The 14,839-nt window shown below is 38.3% G+C and overlaps 1 protein-coding gene across 1 annotated transcript; it reads right to left on the bottom strand.

Moving 5' to 3' along the window:
- Positions 1-1,067: 1,067 nt before the first annotated feature.
- Positions 1,068-4,782, bottom strand: LOC146139264 (uncharacterized). Its single transcript, XM_083392042.1, has 2 exons — positions 4,375-4,782; positions 1,068-3,020 (listed from the first exon to the last, which is right to left on the bottom strand). The coding sequence occupies exons 1-2, from the start codon at positions 4,559-4,561 to the stop codon at positions 1,510-1,512; spliced, it is 1,698 nt and encodes a 565-aa protein (XP_083248168.1). The 5' UTR covers positions 4,562-4,782; the 3' UTR covers positions 1,068-1,509.
- Positions 4,783-14,839: the final 10,057 nt, after the last annotated feature.

Genomic DNA, 14,839 nt, shown 5'->3' with positions numbered 1-14,839 from the left:
CTGCCAGAAAACAACGATATAATCAATCATCATTATCTCGTTTAAAAGGCGCTTAGAAATAATTTAACTACACCTTACTGAATTTTGTATTGGAAAATGACTATACACTACATGTTCTATTCGCGGTTAAAAATATCAAACATAAAATGTTGCCAACCTCGACAATATTAAGTGTAAAGTGCAGGAAAGAAAATCAAAGAAAAACACAAAAATTGATTGATCGAAACAACTAATGACGCTAATGATAAGGAAAAGTAAAGTTCAAGGAATATTATAGAATGTTATAATATATAAGTCGATATATGAAGCAGCAAAATACAGGAAAACGTGGAAAATACTGAAGCGGGTTGTCGAAGTTATATAAAAGTGTAAAGTTATTGTACAAATAAGATACCACTATGGTACCGTTAGAAAACTGCAATTTGTGATGGAAAATGAGCAAAAACGGTACTACTCAAAAGGACTTTTATGAAAAGTTTCGTCACGAAATTTCAATTCAAATAGTGTAATTTTACCCAAACTGTTTCCAAGTACACAAGTATTTAAGTTAGGGTCTGGAGATACATCGTTTGTGCCACAAGAAATCACAATGTTCTCAGCAAAAATATAAAATCATATTTTCGATGGTAACTGACTTCGTGTTGCGTGATAATACTCCTTATTATTGATTACGTTTGTGTTGAACTTCTGGGCTGTAGTAGAGGCGACAATATAGGCCAGGTAAAATGAGCATTTTAAAAGGCGCCAGGCTCCCTAAATTTAACCAAGCCACCCTGTATTTTTACCCCTTGGACTGTTTAAAGCACCTTACCGACACAAAATTAGACACGGCAGAAAAAGCGGTTAATCCTGATTTTAAAGTGGCTGTGTAATTGGGCCTACAAATACTGAGTCAGTATAATGTACACTGCAAACAACACAATGCTCACTAATGTTACGATGCCTGACGGTCAGCTGGAAAAACTGCGAAAAGTTAAGTTGGCCAATTACAGTTCTTAAGGACAGTTTAGCTAGTTTAAAAAACCAGTCTTTCATATTTTCTCCAACCTGCTAAAAAACAGAACAGTCAAAAGAAGGGTTTGCTGTTATTTATATGCCTGCCAGTTACTGACAACAATTCACTCATACTGGCAAAAAAGTAAAAAATAATAAAAAATCCAAAATAGAAGCTTTCAAGCAGCTATGTAAATGAATCCAGAATTAAAGGCGGCTATAGCAATTTTAAATATATTTTATAACTTATGTGACCAAAGGGTAAGAAGCCGGTTCTTAAGAAGCGAAATCTTAACTTACCCTGTGTATTATGATAACAATTTAAACAGTCGCTTGAAAACCAGTCATATTTTTCCACGTGTTAAAATGTTAAGACCGCACAGGTGCTTTTCAAGGTGACAAATAAACAAATAAACTAGGTGAAAAATTCGCGAAAGAGCCTGACTTTGAAACAAAAAGCCTGTCACCTTTGTTGAATGCTCATAAAAACTGGCAAGTAATCCCAAAGGTCAGAGTTCACGTTCTGGCGTCGGGTCGTGGCGCCATGGGGTCAAAGGTCGGCTGGTAGCACCTGGCGCTGTATCCGTTCTTTGCCATGCTCACCCGGAGTCCGAACACCGCTTCTTCCATCTTCCGACGTGTGTCCGCAAATACACTCCGAAATCGGCTCCTGTAAAGATCGGATGTGTCCCGGAACCGTTTCATTAGCTCTTCAGCTTCCTCTTGCTCTTGCTTTCTCCTGGATTTTTGCATCCTCCTCGGCCAAGTCCCGTGGATGTCCTTAAGAGCAGGAGCACTTCCTCCACCAATTTCGGAGCTCTGGTCGTCTGTCCATCCCAAACGTCTTCCTTTTGGGTCCGCGGATTTCACTGAGGACGAGGACTCTGAGGTCTTCCTCAGGATGCTCCTTGGCCTCTCCGCGTCCGATCCGGACACAGAGCTCCGGTCGGAAGACACCGAGATCCGCTTCACTGTGATAGGGTTGCTGTTCCTAGGAAGCACCGTCAGTTTCGTGGGCATTCCTTTGGTTGGACTGTTGGCGTCGTCTGCCGACTTGTCGCCTTCGTAGCCACCCAGGCGTGACGCCGAGTGTGACGTCATCAGCTCGCTGACGTCATCGTCGGTGAGGTCGATAGATGACGACGAGTAGGACTTAAAAGAAGAAGATCGAACAGAGACACCGTTTGTTTCGGGAGGACGGTTGTGCATGGAGCGAAGAGGTTGCGGGACGTTGTTGTTGTTGTTCCTGGATTTTCTAGGAGCTGCTGAGGGAGAATAGCTTTCGGGCATCTCGCTTTCTTCGTTGTCCAACGTTTGCTGTAAAGACGTGTTTTCCCTTTCTCGGTTTGAAAAGAATCCGGCGTCGACAACCGATGAGGCTTCGGAAGCTAAATCAGAGCAACGACTGCTGCTATTTCTGTAGCTACTACCGCTGCTTCTTCTACTATTACCAGTTATTTCCTGATCGAAATCGCCAGCGCTGGCAGATACAGGCGAGGTGCATTCGCAAGCGGAATCCGACAGTCGACTGTTGATGCTGTTTTTAGGCGACAGTAGCGAAGGCGTTGTTCCCTCAGGCGCCGAAGTCGCATTCTTCTTTACGCTTTCGAATACTTGGCCTTGCTGTGGCGTGTCGGCATCAACAGAGCCCTTGTAGTGGTCGAGGCCGCGGGCGTTTTTTGGTGCGCTGTTATCCAAGGGCTCAGCGGCTGTCAAAGCCTCCTCAAATTGCAAACTCGGCAAGTCCAAGCTGGGTTCAAGGTCGCTCTCACTCGATAGGGACTTTGTGTTGCGTTTTGGTTGAGGCGGGTTTAAGTTTGTTGCCAATGGAATGTGGCTTCTTGTGTATTCGACCGGTTTTGCTATAACGTTATAGTGAGGTTGGTTTTGCTGTTGCTTGTGGTTCACGGGCCTAAAGGGCTTGTACACCGGTGTGGGTATGGATGATACTGACGCAGGGCGGGAGGGCGACTTTGGCTTGAAGGCTGATGCTGGTATTGTTGTTGTTGGGCTTTTAGTTGGCTCGCCTGAAAATTAAGTAAAAAAAATTGGTTAAAAAAAATTGAGTCAAGGGCAAATCTTGCTGCCACCAAAGCCAAACCTTAAAAAAGCTATGAAAACGGTGTTTTCGTACCACGTTTTTGCAAATATTTTTACTATAATAGTAACGTAAACGATTTGTTTAGCAATGACTTTCATTTTTTTCGTTCCCTTTTCCAAATAGGTCGCACTAAAAAACTTAAGGACCAATGGAATAACGCCTTCTGTTTGTTGTAGGCAAATTATACGAAATTAAAACGTCATTAAAAATGAAAGTGTGTGTGAATAACATCGAATACAGAGTGCTTAAGCGATCTGCCGGTACGTTTGGATTGATCAAATTAAGTGACGAGACATTAATATTTCATGCCAATCTACGGTTCAATATCCACAAAGACATACGCGTTATAGATATCCACTTGTAAGCCAGCAAGCGCCTATACGTAAACTAACATTTCACGCAAATGGTTGAAACATGTATTGCCATATATGCGTTAAATTTATGAGTTGTGTTCACACGAGAACAGTTTACAATTATATATCAGTTCGGCATGGAAAAAGTGACTTTTAAGTTTTATGTTATCTGTCACGTTTTATACTATATTGCTATTACAGCGTTATACTGTATTGTTATTACAGCGTATACCGCATATATCAACATTTCTCACGTATATAAAGTTGTCATTGACTTCTAACTACGCAAAGAAACTAATGATTGACTTTAATAAGACCCAGTCGAATTTCAATGAATATTTTTATAAGCTTTTTGAAATCAACAGGTTTCCTTTATTTGGGTTTTTAGTCGATTGGATCTAAAAGCTAGCACATTGACAGAAAATAAAACAACCTTAGAATGGTATACATACGGTAGGTGTGTAAAAACTAGCATAATAACAAAGTTAAAACTAGTCATCCATATAGTGGACAATTGGGATGGAAAAAACTAAAATAACAACAAAATTGAATCATTAAAGTGTGGCAAAGCAAGCACAACAAAATCACCTGCAGCTGCATATTACAGTGGCATATCACTGACCATTGCCCGGCGGAATTTATTGTAAAAGCATAAATAGAACTAAAAACAAGCACAAAACGATAACAATCAGTAAAACTCGAAGTTTAAAAACGCGAGAGAAATCTGTAGCAGACGTTTTGGTTTTTTTTTAAACTTTTTTATCGTTAATGTACGCGTCAGCGGAACAGTGATCGACAAGCAGAAACTTGCTGCCAATAGTTTTAATATTTAGAAAGATCCACCCTTTTATACAACAATAACATGTTATAAACGATGGCAAAAAATCTTCTGTAAAAAGCTGTAAACGGTTTTACAAACAAACTTACCATTGCTGTGCGGAATTTCTTTCCCGTCTATTTCCAGATTATTACCTCCGGGTGCAGCTACAGCGTGAAAAGGGGTGAGTTTGGATTGGAACTCCCCCCAAGAACGGGGTCTTTGCGACAGTCCAGCACCGCCCCTGGTGTTCCAGTCCTTCCCAGTCTTGCTTCTCATTTTAACAGTCCCGTACATTTTGCCTTGTGTATTTCTGAATCCGTAAACAGCTAGTTTTGACGCCCACAAGGCCTGTACTTGCTCTGGGTAACTTGCTTTCCAGCTCGACCGTAAAGTTTCCTGGAAATTCCGCCTGGTATGCTGCTTGGCTGTTTGTTGAACGTTCCAGCGGTTACGTGGTCGTGAATGTAATACCAGTGGTGCTGATGTTTTTGTGCAGCCTACAAGATCTCAAGATTTAAAACTAGCATTTCTTAAAAACAAAAACAGCATATTTTAACTTTACAACCTTGCTGACAAACTACCTTAAGTATTTTAAAGTCGTACAAATGTAACAATAAATGGCTTTAACCAACAGTGCTGGTGATTTCGTGCAGCGTAAAACATCTAAAGACGTAAAATGAATATTGCTGTGAGACAAAACATCAGATATTAATATTAAGAACCCTGCTTAAAAGCAGTAACATATTATTAAGTTTGACGGTAAAATAGTTTACCAAACTGTCATAACGCCTGCTGCCACATTTAACACATATTTAACAACATAACTTCACGAAAGGCTGATCTTGCCTAGTAGCAGATTATTCCTTTAAGAATCTTACAAATTTAACAGAAAATGTATAACTGACTGTTACAATATTTCATATTCAGATTTGAAACTTTGGAAGTTTAGATATTAAGTGTCGTAGTGAATTCCTGATAATAACCAAATAAACTATTCCTTCATTTGGCAAACTTTCACATTTTATAATCCAACGTGTTGCTTTAAAATTCACCGGGTTGTATTCAAGAGAATAATATTATTTCGCACCAACCCTTGTAAAGATAAAAACATAGCTAAGTATTCAGTTACGAATTTCAGTTAATCATCGCTTAACTAAATATTTAGACAAAAACACTGATTCCATATAAAGTCAGCCACGCGTTCATGTTATACAACACATTTCGAATATTAAACGCACGGAATCATCGCAATGTCCTCCTGTCCTATACGCCATGATACATACAGTACATCGGCAAACACATGTTTGTCAAAAGCCACACACCGTGTTTACCGATCTGGCTGAAAACGCCGCTACATGGGGCGTAATTTTCGCTTTACTGTGTTTACAACCTGAACAACTAGTAACGCCCTTGGTATGAGAGCTGTAAGGCTATTTGTCATCCTAATTGACGTCAACTGGTAAGGCCATAAACTAAGATATGTGACGGTTTGCTAGTGCGATATCGTTGATTCAAGATAAAATGCTGTCAAATGTGTTACCGTTGCTAAGGACAACATTCTACCGCCGTGTAATAAACATTGGGGAACATAAATTAACCTTTGGCCTACTTACTTGAACGAAACACATCTTACTTGTAAATCAAATGAAAAATATACTAGACAGGTCAATGTACCGTAACTTAAATCCAAACTACCTTAACTAGGCCCTATTATTTTCAGGACCTGCTGCAACTTATCACAAGAAAGCTGTTTACGTTAATTAGATGTATACTGATACTTGGGTTTTAGGTTATTTTACGTGTGTTTGTACTGACAAGGTTTTCCGTCCTAAAAAGGCCTGACTAATATTAACATGTAGGCTAACGTACATTTGAGAAATTTGTCGTAACGCTGACTTATAATAAAACACAACACTTCAATTAAAACCCGTGGCGAAAGTAAGCCTGCAGAGTTGCTGTCTAATGTTCCAACGCCTCATTATAACTCAATTCGTAAAAAAATCTTTTCCAGACTAGGTTCCTTTTACCAGACCAGCTTGCTGTATCCTTGGATTTGTTAGAACTAAGATTTAAGCTACATATTTGTGCACGACATCGAATGGTAACCCGGGTTTTCTAAAGTTACTTGTTTTGACGTCACTTTATGACGTCATCTCTGAAAACGTCATGCGTTAGTTAAAAACATTTTTATCGTTTCGAGAAGAAAATCTTTTACTTTACCCTGCTTAAAACCTGAATATGTGAAACCAGACAAGCGAATTGAAAAATAAATCATCTTTATCTCAAACTGGTCACTTCACAGGATGCAGATCTCAAAAATACTGTCGTGCTTTCTGGATCGCTTCACAAAAATAGAAATTACTTTTTTTGAGCTATAAAACCTGCGGTTACGTATATGCCTGCACTGTTTCATACAACCTATCAACTGCAAGGAAGAAGCTTTGGAATGCTTGTATCAGCCAAACAAAACCTCACAAGTGGCACTGCTGTACCCTGTCCTAAACACCGCTGTGCAAACACTTTGGCACTATAAAGAAACCAACTTGTACCTACAACAACTTAGACAACACACTCGCTTTAACGCACTTATAGCGTGTTAAAATAACTGGGCACTGTCGCTAATCCGAGATGGCAAAGAAAACAGCTTATGGTTAACAATTACTGCTTAGGGTGCGGTTTTGGCGGCATTTTAGTTCAAAACAAGCCGATAACAATCGCGTTTTCCACCCAACTGCTCTTATATACCCTAGAGGCGAAAGACTAGCTACAACGGTGAGCTGTTATTATGTTTTGCTTTGTGGGAGTGACAGCTTTGTCACACACTGTTTTAACGAGACTGCTAATCTTTCCTGTGTAACTGCCTGTGAAAAAATCTTGCAAGGTAATTTAATTGCTCGTGAAAGTAAATAAAGTGCTGATTCTGTGATGTCACATTGCTCGAATTGCACACAGCAGATACTGATAAACTGACTTCAGGTCAAATTAATTTACTGCCACGCTATCTGTATTATCGCCCAATTTGTAACCTCGTTCTGGATATCTTAATCTGATAAAGCCGTAAGTGTGATTTTTAAGTCTGATACTATATCACCTTTGTAGTTTTATGGTGAGTTTTTCTTTCAAATTGGATGTAAACTAGAATTGGCCCAAAAATGTATTCTTCAGACTTTACCGGTTCTGTATCTATACTATAGTCAAAGTCAGTCCTTTTAAAAGATGTAAAGAGAAAAAATGACAGATTATGTCATTTTTGTTTCTCTTCGCATCCAAGAACAATTCTGAGCTTAATTATGCCAGAAAATGTCTGAAGATGTGCTTTCATTTTAAATTATTGTCGTCTTGTGAGGGCAAGGGTATTTCTTTTCATGAACATTTATCAGTTGCCAGCACTCAAAAAAATAATTCTATCTGTTCAGTTATGCAACAAAAACCTTAAAACAAAGGGAAAAATAAACAACGAAAATATATTTGCCTGTTTAACTAGAACTAACACTAAACTGCCAGTTGTCAGCCCGCGCGTATTTCAAAATATAACACAGAGTGTTTCTCAGGTCGCAGTCTAGCTAAATGATTAACAGAAATGGCCAACGGCAGTTCCCCTATTTATCGATTGCTTTATAATCCTCGGATTTATTCGTTGCAAACGATTATGACAGCCAAACGCATTTTTACAGCTCGCCATTAACCCTGCCATTTGCACTCGAATGCTGTTGGCTTAGTACCGAAGTATCCAGGATAAGTTTTTAATCTCTTAAGATTACAACAACCGCAGAGTGTAATTTGTCGGGATTAGGCAAAACACGCTGGCCTCGACATAACGTAAGGCCTGAACTACTGGTAGGTCTATTTTTCAATATAGTATCACTGTGTGGTTTTATATATTTAACAAATCTATGAAATGAACAAAGTACTGTTGGACAAAAAAAAAAGTCTGTTTATCCTAAAAACGAAAAGTCGGCTAAAATATATGAAACTTTTACGGAAATAGACGGAATAAACATATGATGAAAATCAGGGACGTATTTTCTAGCCCTCTAATCTACTTTCGTTTATACTGCAAATTTATAAAAAATGAGCTGTATAGTCTGCTTAATAAAGCAACATCTAACCAAAGCAAAACAAAATGAGAAATTGCACTCCCTAACAGCACTTTCGTTCTTGTGCGGCTATTAACACAAAGTTTACCGATGACGATGGTGTTTTAGCGTGCAAAACGGGTATTAAATTAAAGCGAACTTTGTGTAGCGGTTTTATCGATACAATAAAAATTATAGGGCCGTGGTATAATATCGCGTCTCTATTTGAATAAATGCAGTCTAAATTATAAAACGGTGAGAATTTTTTTTAAAAGGAAGCCTATCTAGCCTTTTATTCGTCTGGCAACGCATTGTGCTAATGGTACCAATCTTTAGATCACAAATTTTAGGCTTTTACCAAAACCGTTACCGGTAGTTGTAATTTGTTGGTCTTATTTCATTTCTATTTATACTGCAAAGCACTCATAACTCATTACCATCCCAAAAACTACTTAAAGAGTTTTTTTATATCAAAGCCCATACAGAAGTAGGTGTTATTTTGAACTTTTCGAATAACTCTTTATTCACTTTAAACATAGTAAGTATAGGCACTCAGTGTTGAAAATAAATAAAGATTTAGTCGAAACGTCCACAATGATACCTACTTTTCTACGGGTTTTAAAATTCTTACTACGTCTTAAAACCACACGCGTAAACCTTGGCTCACCTAGCACAACTTCGAAGTAATACACTCGAATGTCGCCTAAACCAAAAACAGCACACACCACACTCACCTTCAACCATAGCCAGCTAGCCAGCAGGGGTAAACACGCTTATCTGATTTTATGACCCGGCAATCTATCACACAAGTTGTACCCTTTGGGCGCGCGCCGTATATCTCCCCTGCCTTTTGGGGCGTGTCGGTCGGCGCGCGACTTATCGCTTTAGATGGCCACACAACACCGACCAAGCGTTGAAAATTCGCCCTACTCGAGTAGTGTGGTTGGCCGCTCACCTGAGAAGGGCGAGCGAAAGTTTTTGCTTGATGCTGACCGCTTCGGCAAACTTGACTAAATAATAAATAGGCCTAATAGCGCCGTTCTTGATGTACCGAAAGCTGGTGATTTCTCAGGAGACGTGAGTTGAAATAGAGAGTTTAAATCTTGGAAAGCAACCTTTTTTCGGTTTAATGTATGCATTAGAGCCCTTTTTAATAGCAATTTCCTCTATTCACTTTCAAAAGCCCCAAAAGAGTCCCTTTCAATTCGTTTTCCAAATCACGATTTTGTTATTTTTGTGCAGCCCGTTTTCAAAACAATAGAATAATGATTTAGCGCCCTTTTTTCACTAGTGTGGCTGGCTGCTCACATAAAAAAAGCGAGCGAAAGTCTTTGCTAGCTGCTGGTCGCTTTGGTAAACTTGAATAAGTTATAACAAAATTGGGCCTAAAGCGCCGTTCTTTGTCATTGATGCACCGAAAGCTAATGATTTCGCAAGGGACGTGAATTGGAATACAGAGTTTAAACCTCGAAAAGCACTTTCGGTTTCATGAATGCTTTAGCGCTCGTATTTTTACCGCAATTACCTGTATTCGCTTTAGGAAGCTTCAAAAGAATCAAATAATGATTTTGTTGTTTTTCGTTCTGCCCGTTTTTAAAACAATAGAATAATGATTTACCGCCTTTTTCCTTCTTTTTTATTCAATTTGAGTTCTGTGCTTGGCCGCTTACCTGAGAAAAGCGAGCGAAAGTGTTTACTTGCTTCTAGCCCCTTCGGTAAACTTGAATATGTTATTATAACAATAAATAGGCCTAATAGCGCCGTTCTTGATTTGTCGAAAGCAAATTATTTCGCAGTGCACGTAAATTGGAATACAGAGTTTAAATCTTGGAAAGCAAACTTTCGATTTCATGCATGCTTTAGCGCACCTATTTTCACCGCAATTTCTGTGGACACATGTACTGCAAAAAGCTTCAAAAGAGTCCCTTTTAAATATGTTTTCTAAACACGGCTTTTGATGTTTTTAGTACAGTCCGTAAAAAAATAATAGAGTAATGATTTACCGCCTTTTTCACCCCAAATTGCAGTTATGCATACTCTTCGCAAACTCCAAAAGGTTTTTATTGCTTGTTTTTTTACCACGTTTCAAACTAAACAGAAAAATTAAAAACCAGGCAAATATATAGCAAGGCAATTGCTTCTGAAACAATTTATGTCGACTTAAACTTAACGTTTTAACACGAACAACTTTCCATAAAACTCGTTTTACATTAATAGGCTGCTAATTCAAGCCTATGAAAACATCAATTTACGACTCTAGTTAGCAGCTTTAAAACAACGTCTTTTCACGGTTTTTCACCAAACACACACGTCTACCACGAATGCGCCAAATGAAAGGTTTCAGGGATCTGAACCACAGTGCTTTCCACAAACATCGTGTCAAATTGTGGGTTGGAACATTGGGTGTTTTGTTGTAAGCTAGTTGCGTGCCTTCAGCTCTGCTATAGTATTACCGCAGCCTTCACGGGATATTGGATGAATAGGTAGCTGTGTTTTGAACATGTGTTAACAAACAATGACGCCTTTATTAACGTGTTTTGGTTCGACAATCGCGGAATTCTGCAAAACACTTTCAATGAGGGGCTGGGTTTTATTCGGATTGTGAAACCGGTTTCAAAATAAACACACGAACAACTCACTAGAAACATACAATGAATAAAAACTCAAAGAACCCTGTATTCTGTTATGGCTTTGATGTTCATCCCTCGTCTAGCTTTACAACCTCCAGCCATTACTTAGATTTATTCACAAAATGCCACCTATCCTTCTGATAAGAAAAAATAACTTTGGAATAAAATTCAAAGGTTGCATGAAAATATTTTTCTGTTGAAAATATCAAAACAAAAACGTAAAATGTAAAAAGAGTAAGACATTTGGTCATTTTCAGTGTCTTCGGAGGACCATTTATTTTTCTTTGAAAAAGAGGACAAATCCTTCCTAACGTGGCCTCCAATCTATTGCGTTTGGTGTAATTTAGTGCATTATACACTTACCGCAAGATGGCGTTTGGAGTCGACAAGTGACTGCTGCCACAGTTTCAACAATCTATTCAAATCCTCAGCGGTTTCGAACTTTATAGATCGCCGATCGCACTAACAAAAGGCGGAATTTCGTCACGCAATTCATTGCTTCTTCACACAGCATTGAATTGCGATAATCAAGCGATAATCTACAAGTGACCCTGATGATATATTGTTCTCAACATGACGTTTTGGTCGTTGCTCAGAACTCAATGTTGATGAGTCAGGCGAATAATAACTGAGTGATGAGGAATTGTTGTCCGAAACCTCCCGCTTAATAGAATGACCATTTTTGTAGTTTACATTGTGCTGTTGTTTCAAATATTTGCAAAAATGCGGCAGAATAAAGTAATGCACAGCGAAATTCTAATTTAAATTTCTCGTAATTTAGCAAAATGCCGGTTAATGAGATATATTTGACTTTATTATTCAACATTGTTCGACAAGCCTACGAATTCTTGCAAAGTGTACACCAAAGTTGCTTGAACTTGTAGTTGCAGCACATACGACAATAAAGTAGTTTAAAGTAAACACACTTAAAAAGTAACTAGTTAACTACCAAGTACCAACAGTTTCAAGCGAGCTTGCATTAGCAGCTTATGCAGCTGCTTCCGCGTTTAAGCAAATTGCATTTGACTCTGTTTTACGGCGTGCAATTAAAAAATCAGATAGCATTGTGTGGCGTGTTTAAAATTGTAATTTTTGGGGGCATAGCGAATTGCACGTTGATCAAATTGGGAAATCAATAAAACGCCGGAAAAGTAAAGTTGTCATCTCTGGACTTAACTTTAAAGCTAAGGAGGCAAAGATTAGAATGTTCACAAAACAACATGAGGCTGCAATAAGTACAATAAATAAAAACGCCACAAAATTTTCCCTATAATTGGTGCGCCAGCAGTAAGACCGAAACTAGAACTTGCTTATTTATAGGTCTTCTTGTATATTCCCCTCAATTTATGTAGGCTTAAGCAGAAAAACGTATACAGGTGTTAAACCCAGTATTTCGTCAACCATACCCACTACCCAGTCAACTTGAACACCAATTCCTCCGCCTTATTACGTTGCATGTTGCAGTTACCAAGGAGAAGATATTTCTCCATTGGTGCGCACGCGTTGTCGCCCTTTTTGCGCGCGCACGTGCGTAATCAGCTGCGTATACGGACGCATGTACGCAGGCCTAAACGAAATTGATTAAATGCCATTATGGGGTGGAAGAAGAATTTTCTTCTTACCGAAACGATGACAATTTTTTTAGCGAAATGCATGAAAATTTCAGAGATAGTTACGTCATAACGCCTAGATCTCTAAAAAAAGTAACCTAAAAGGAAACGTTAGGTTATCGTTTTATGTGCAAAAAAAAACTGAAAAAAAAAAAACTGAAAATAAAACAACTTAGCCCATATTAAGTATTTTCTTTTTACAGGTCAAGTCTCAGTCAAGCTATTATTAGAGCAGGTCAACTGAAGTCATTGATTCAAAAATATAACGCGAAACTATTGAAATTGGTAAACTCGTCCGATTATTATGAGCAGTTGGGCAATTATAAAAATTACCAAATTTCCAACATATAGCAGTCTGATTGTTTTACGCGAAACAACCAGTTTAAATACATTGAATAAAATGGCCGATAGCCTAGTAAAAAAGGAGCATTTTTTACCGATACGGCGTACTTGCCAAATTCATTTTACTGGAACGGCTATTTGGACTGTTTAGGCTTACTTAAACCACTGCATGCCATGGAAAATCAATACAAAGCCGCGTAATGCAAAACGGTTTTACCTAAGATCACGTAAGTAATCAGTACACTGTGTGGCTTGCGTGGGTTAATACAGTAAGGAGTGACACCAACGCCTCGCTATAGTGTGACGCCACGCCCACTATAGACGAGTGTTGTTACGTCACAAAGGACACCAGTAAATCGATATGTAAGTAAATCGCTGTTGGAACAACAATAACATCTAGAAAATTCTATATCAGTGTTTCGCAACCTTTTTTGGCTTGCGGCACCCTACAGAAATTATAAATAGTTCGCGGCACCCTTGCTCGTATTTTTGCTGAGTGGTTAACTGTAACGTTACAATAAACGAGATTGAAAAAACAAAAAAAAATAAAAAAATAAAAAAAAACACGTTATTAACTGTGCAACAAGGTTGAAAAAAACTTCTTAATTCTTGGCACTATTATCTTACACAAAAAATTGTATTAGGAAGATTACCAACAGAGCAGAAAATACACCCTTCAGCGTAAAAATGACAGCCTACAGTGCCGCGGCACCCCGATTGAGAACCACTGTTCTAGTTAAAGTTTTAGACGAACTACAGCAAAAAGCTGCTAATTACAATTCTAATTTTCAAAAATGCTTGTCTGTGTAAATATAATTTCCACCTGAGAATTGCTTCTCGGCAATATTTAAATTTCCCAGTTGAAACACATTTTATCCAATCAGGTAAATTACGTAGCCTTAAAAAGTACTATTTGGCATGAAAATCTGTGCGCTTTACCTTATCATTGGGAAAAAATGCGATGACATCAAGAATTTAGATTGATAGTAAACCAAAATAAATGGAATTCAAAGTTTAGTTCGTTGTTTTGGTGTAGTCAGTAATTCTAACTCTAATATCATTTTTAAGCTTAGGAAAGCTGAAAAAAGTATAGTTCTTCAAGTTTGAGAACAATAGTACGTTAATGAGCAGGTGTGTCACGTGATCCACTCACGCCCACCAGCACTTCCGGTTAGCAACCAGGCTTCGCGCATGCGCAGTAACGCTGGTTGCGTTGTAATCGATTTTAGAAATTGCGCAACTTGGCTGTTTGCTTCTGGCGAATATTAATTATGAAGTATAAAGAATGGCTGAAAAACACTGTAGTGATTGCTTTGCTGTAGGTTTCACCAAAGTTTCCTTTTTGCCTTCCCTTATAGTTAGTTTGCATCAAGTTGGCTACATTTGTTAACCTATTGGTGTCGCAATCAAAGAACAAAATAAATACAAAAAGATGAGGATAGATCAAATATAATGTAAATCCGACAATAATTCTTCTATGGTGTCTTTTTTCGCTGGATGCCCTATGAGCACGTACAGTCGTACATACATTGCTTAATGGTTAATTCAGTCCTGGTTTAGTATGCAAATACTCGATTGTCTTGTTGTTTCTGTGAAAGCTACTTTCCCGCTCATTCAGCTGTTAGGCTTCCTCGAGTGAAACGCTTCCTGTTTGACGTTTTGTGGCTCGAAGCAATAAACCTTGTAATGACTGACTAGTGACTATGCACCCAGTAAAACGTAGGGTTTAACGTCAAACAAAAACAAGGTTGTTTTTGACCTAGCTGGTATACATAATCTTGTTGATGTTATAGCATAGATGATTTGTTGATGTTCATTCTGATTCCATAAAAACAACCTCTGCGAAAGAATTTTGAGATTTAAAATCAAATTGTATTTAAATAGAATGTTGGTATATGTCATATCACATACAAA

Source organism: Ascidiella aspersa, chromosome 6 (genome assembly GCF_963924565.1).
Source record: "Ascidiella aspersa chromosome 6, kaAscAspe10.2, whole genome shotgun sequence".
Taxonomy (NCBI): Eukaryota; Metazoa; Chordata; class Ascidiacea; order Phlebobranchia; family Ascidiidae; genus Ascidiella; species Ascidiella aspersa.
Note: the sequence above shows the minus strand (reverse complement) of the source record. Positions and strands in the feature narration are given on the sequence as shown.

Bases quoted from the DNA above. Each gene is read 5' to 3' on its own strand.
- LOC146139264 (XM_083392042.1), bottom strand. From the start codon at position 4,561: ATGTACGGGACTGTTAAAATGAGAAGCAAGACTGGGAAGGACTGGAAC. The intron at 3,021-4,374 runs GTAAGTTTGTTT...CTTAATTTTCAG, and splicing joins AGAAATTCCGCACAGCAATG to GCGAGCCAACTAAAAGCCCA.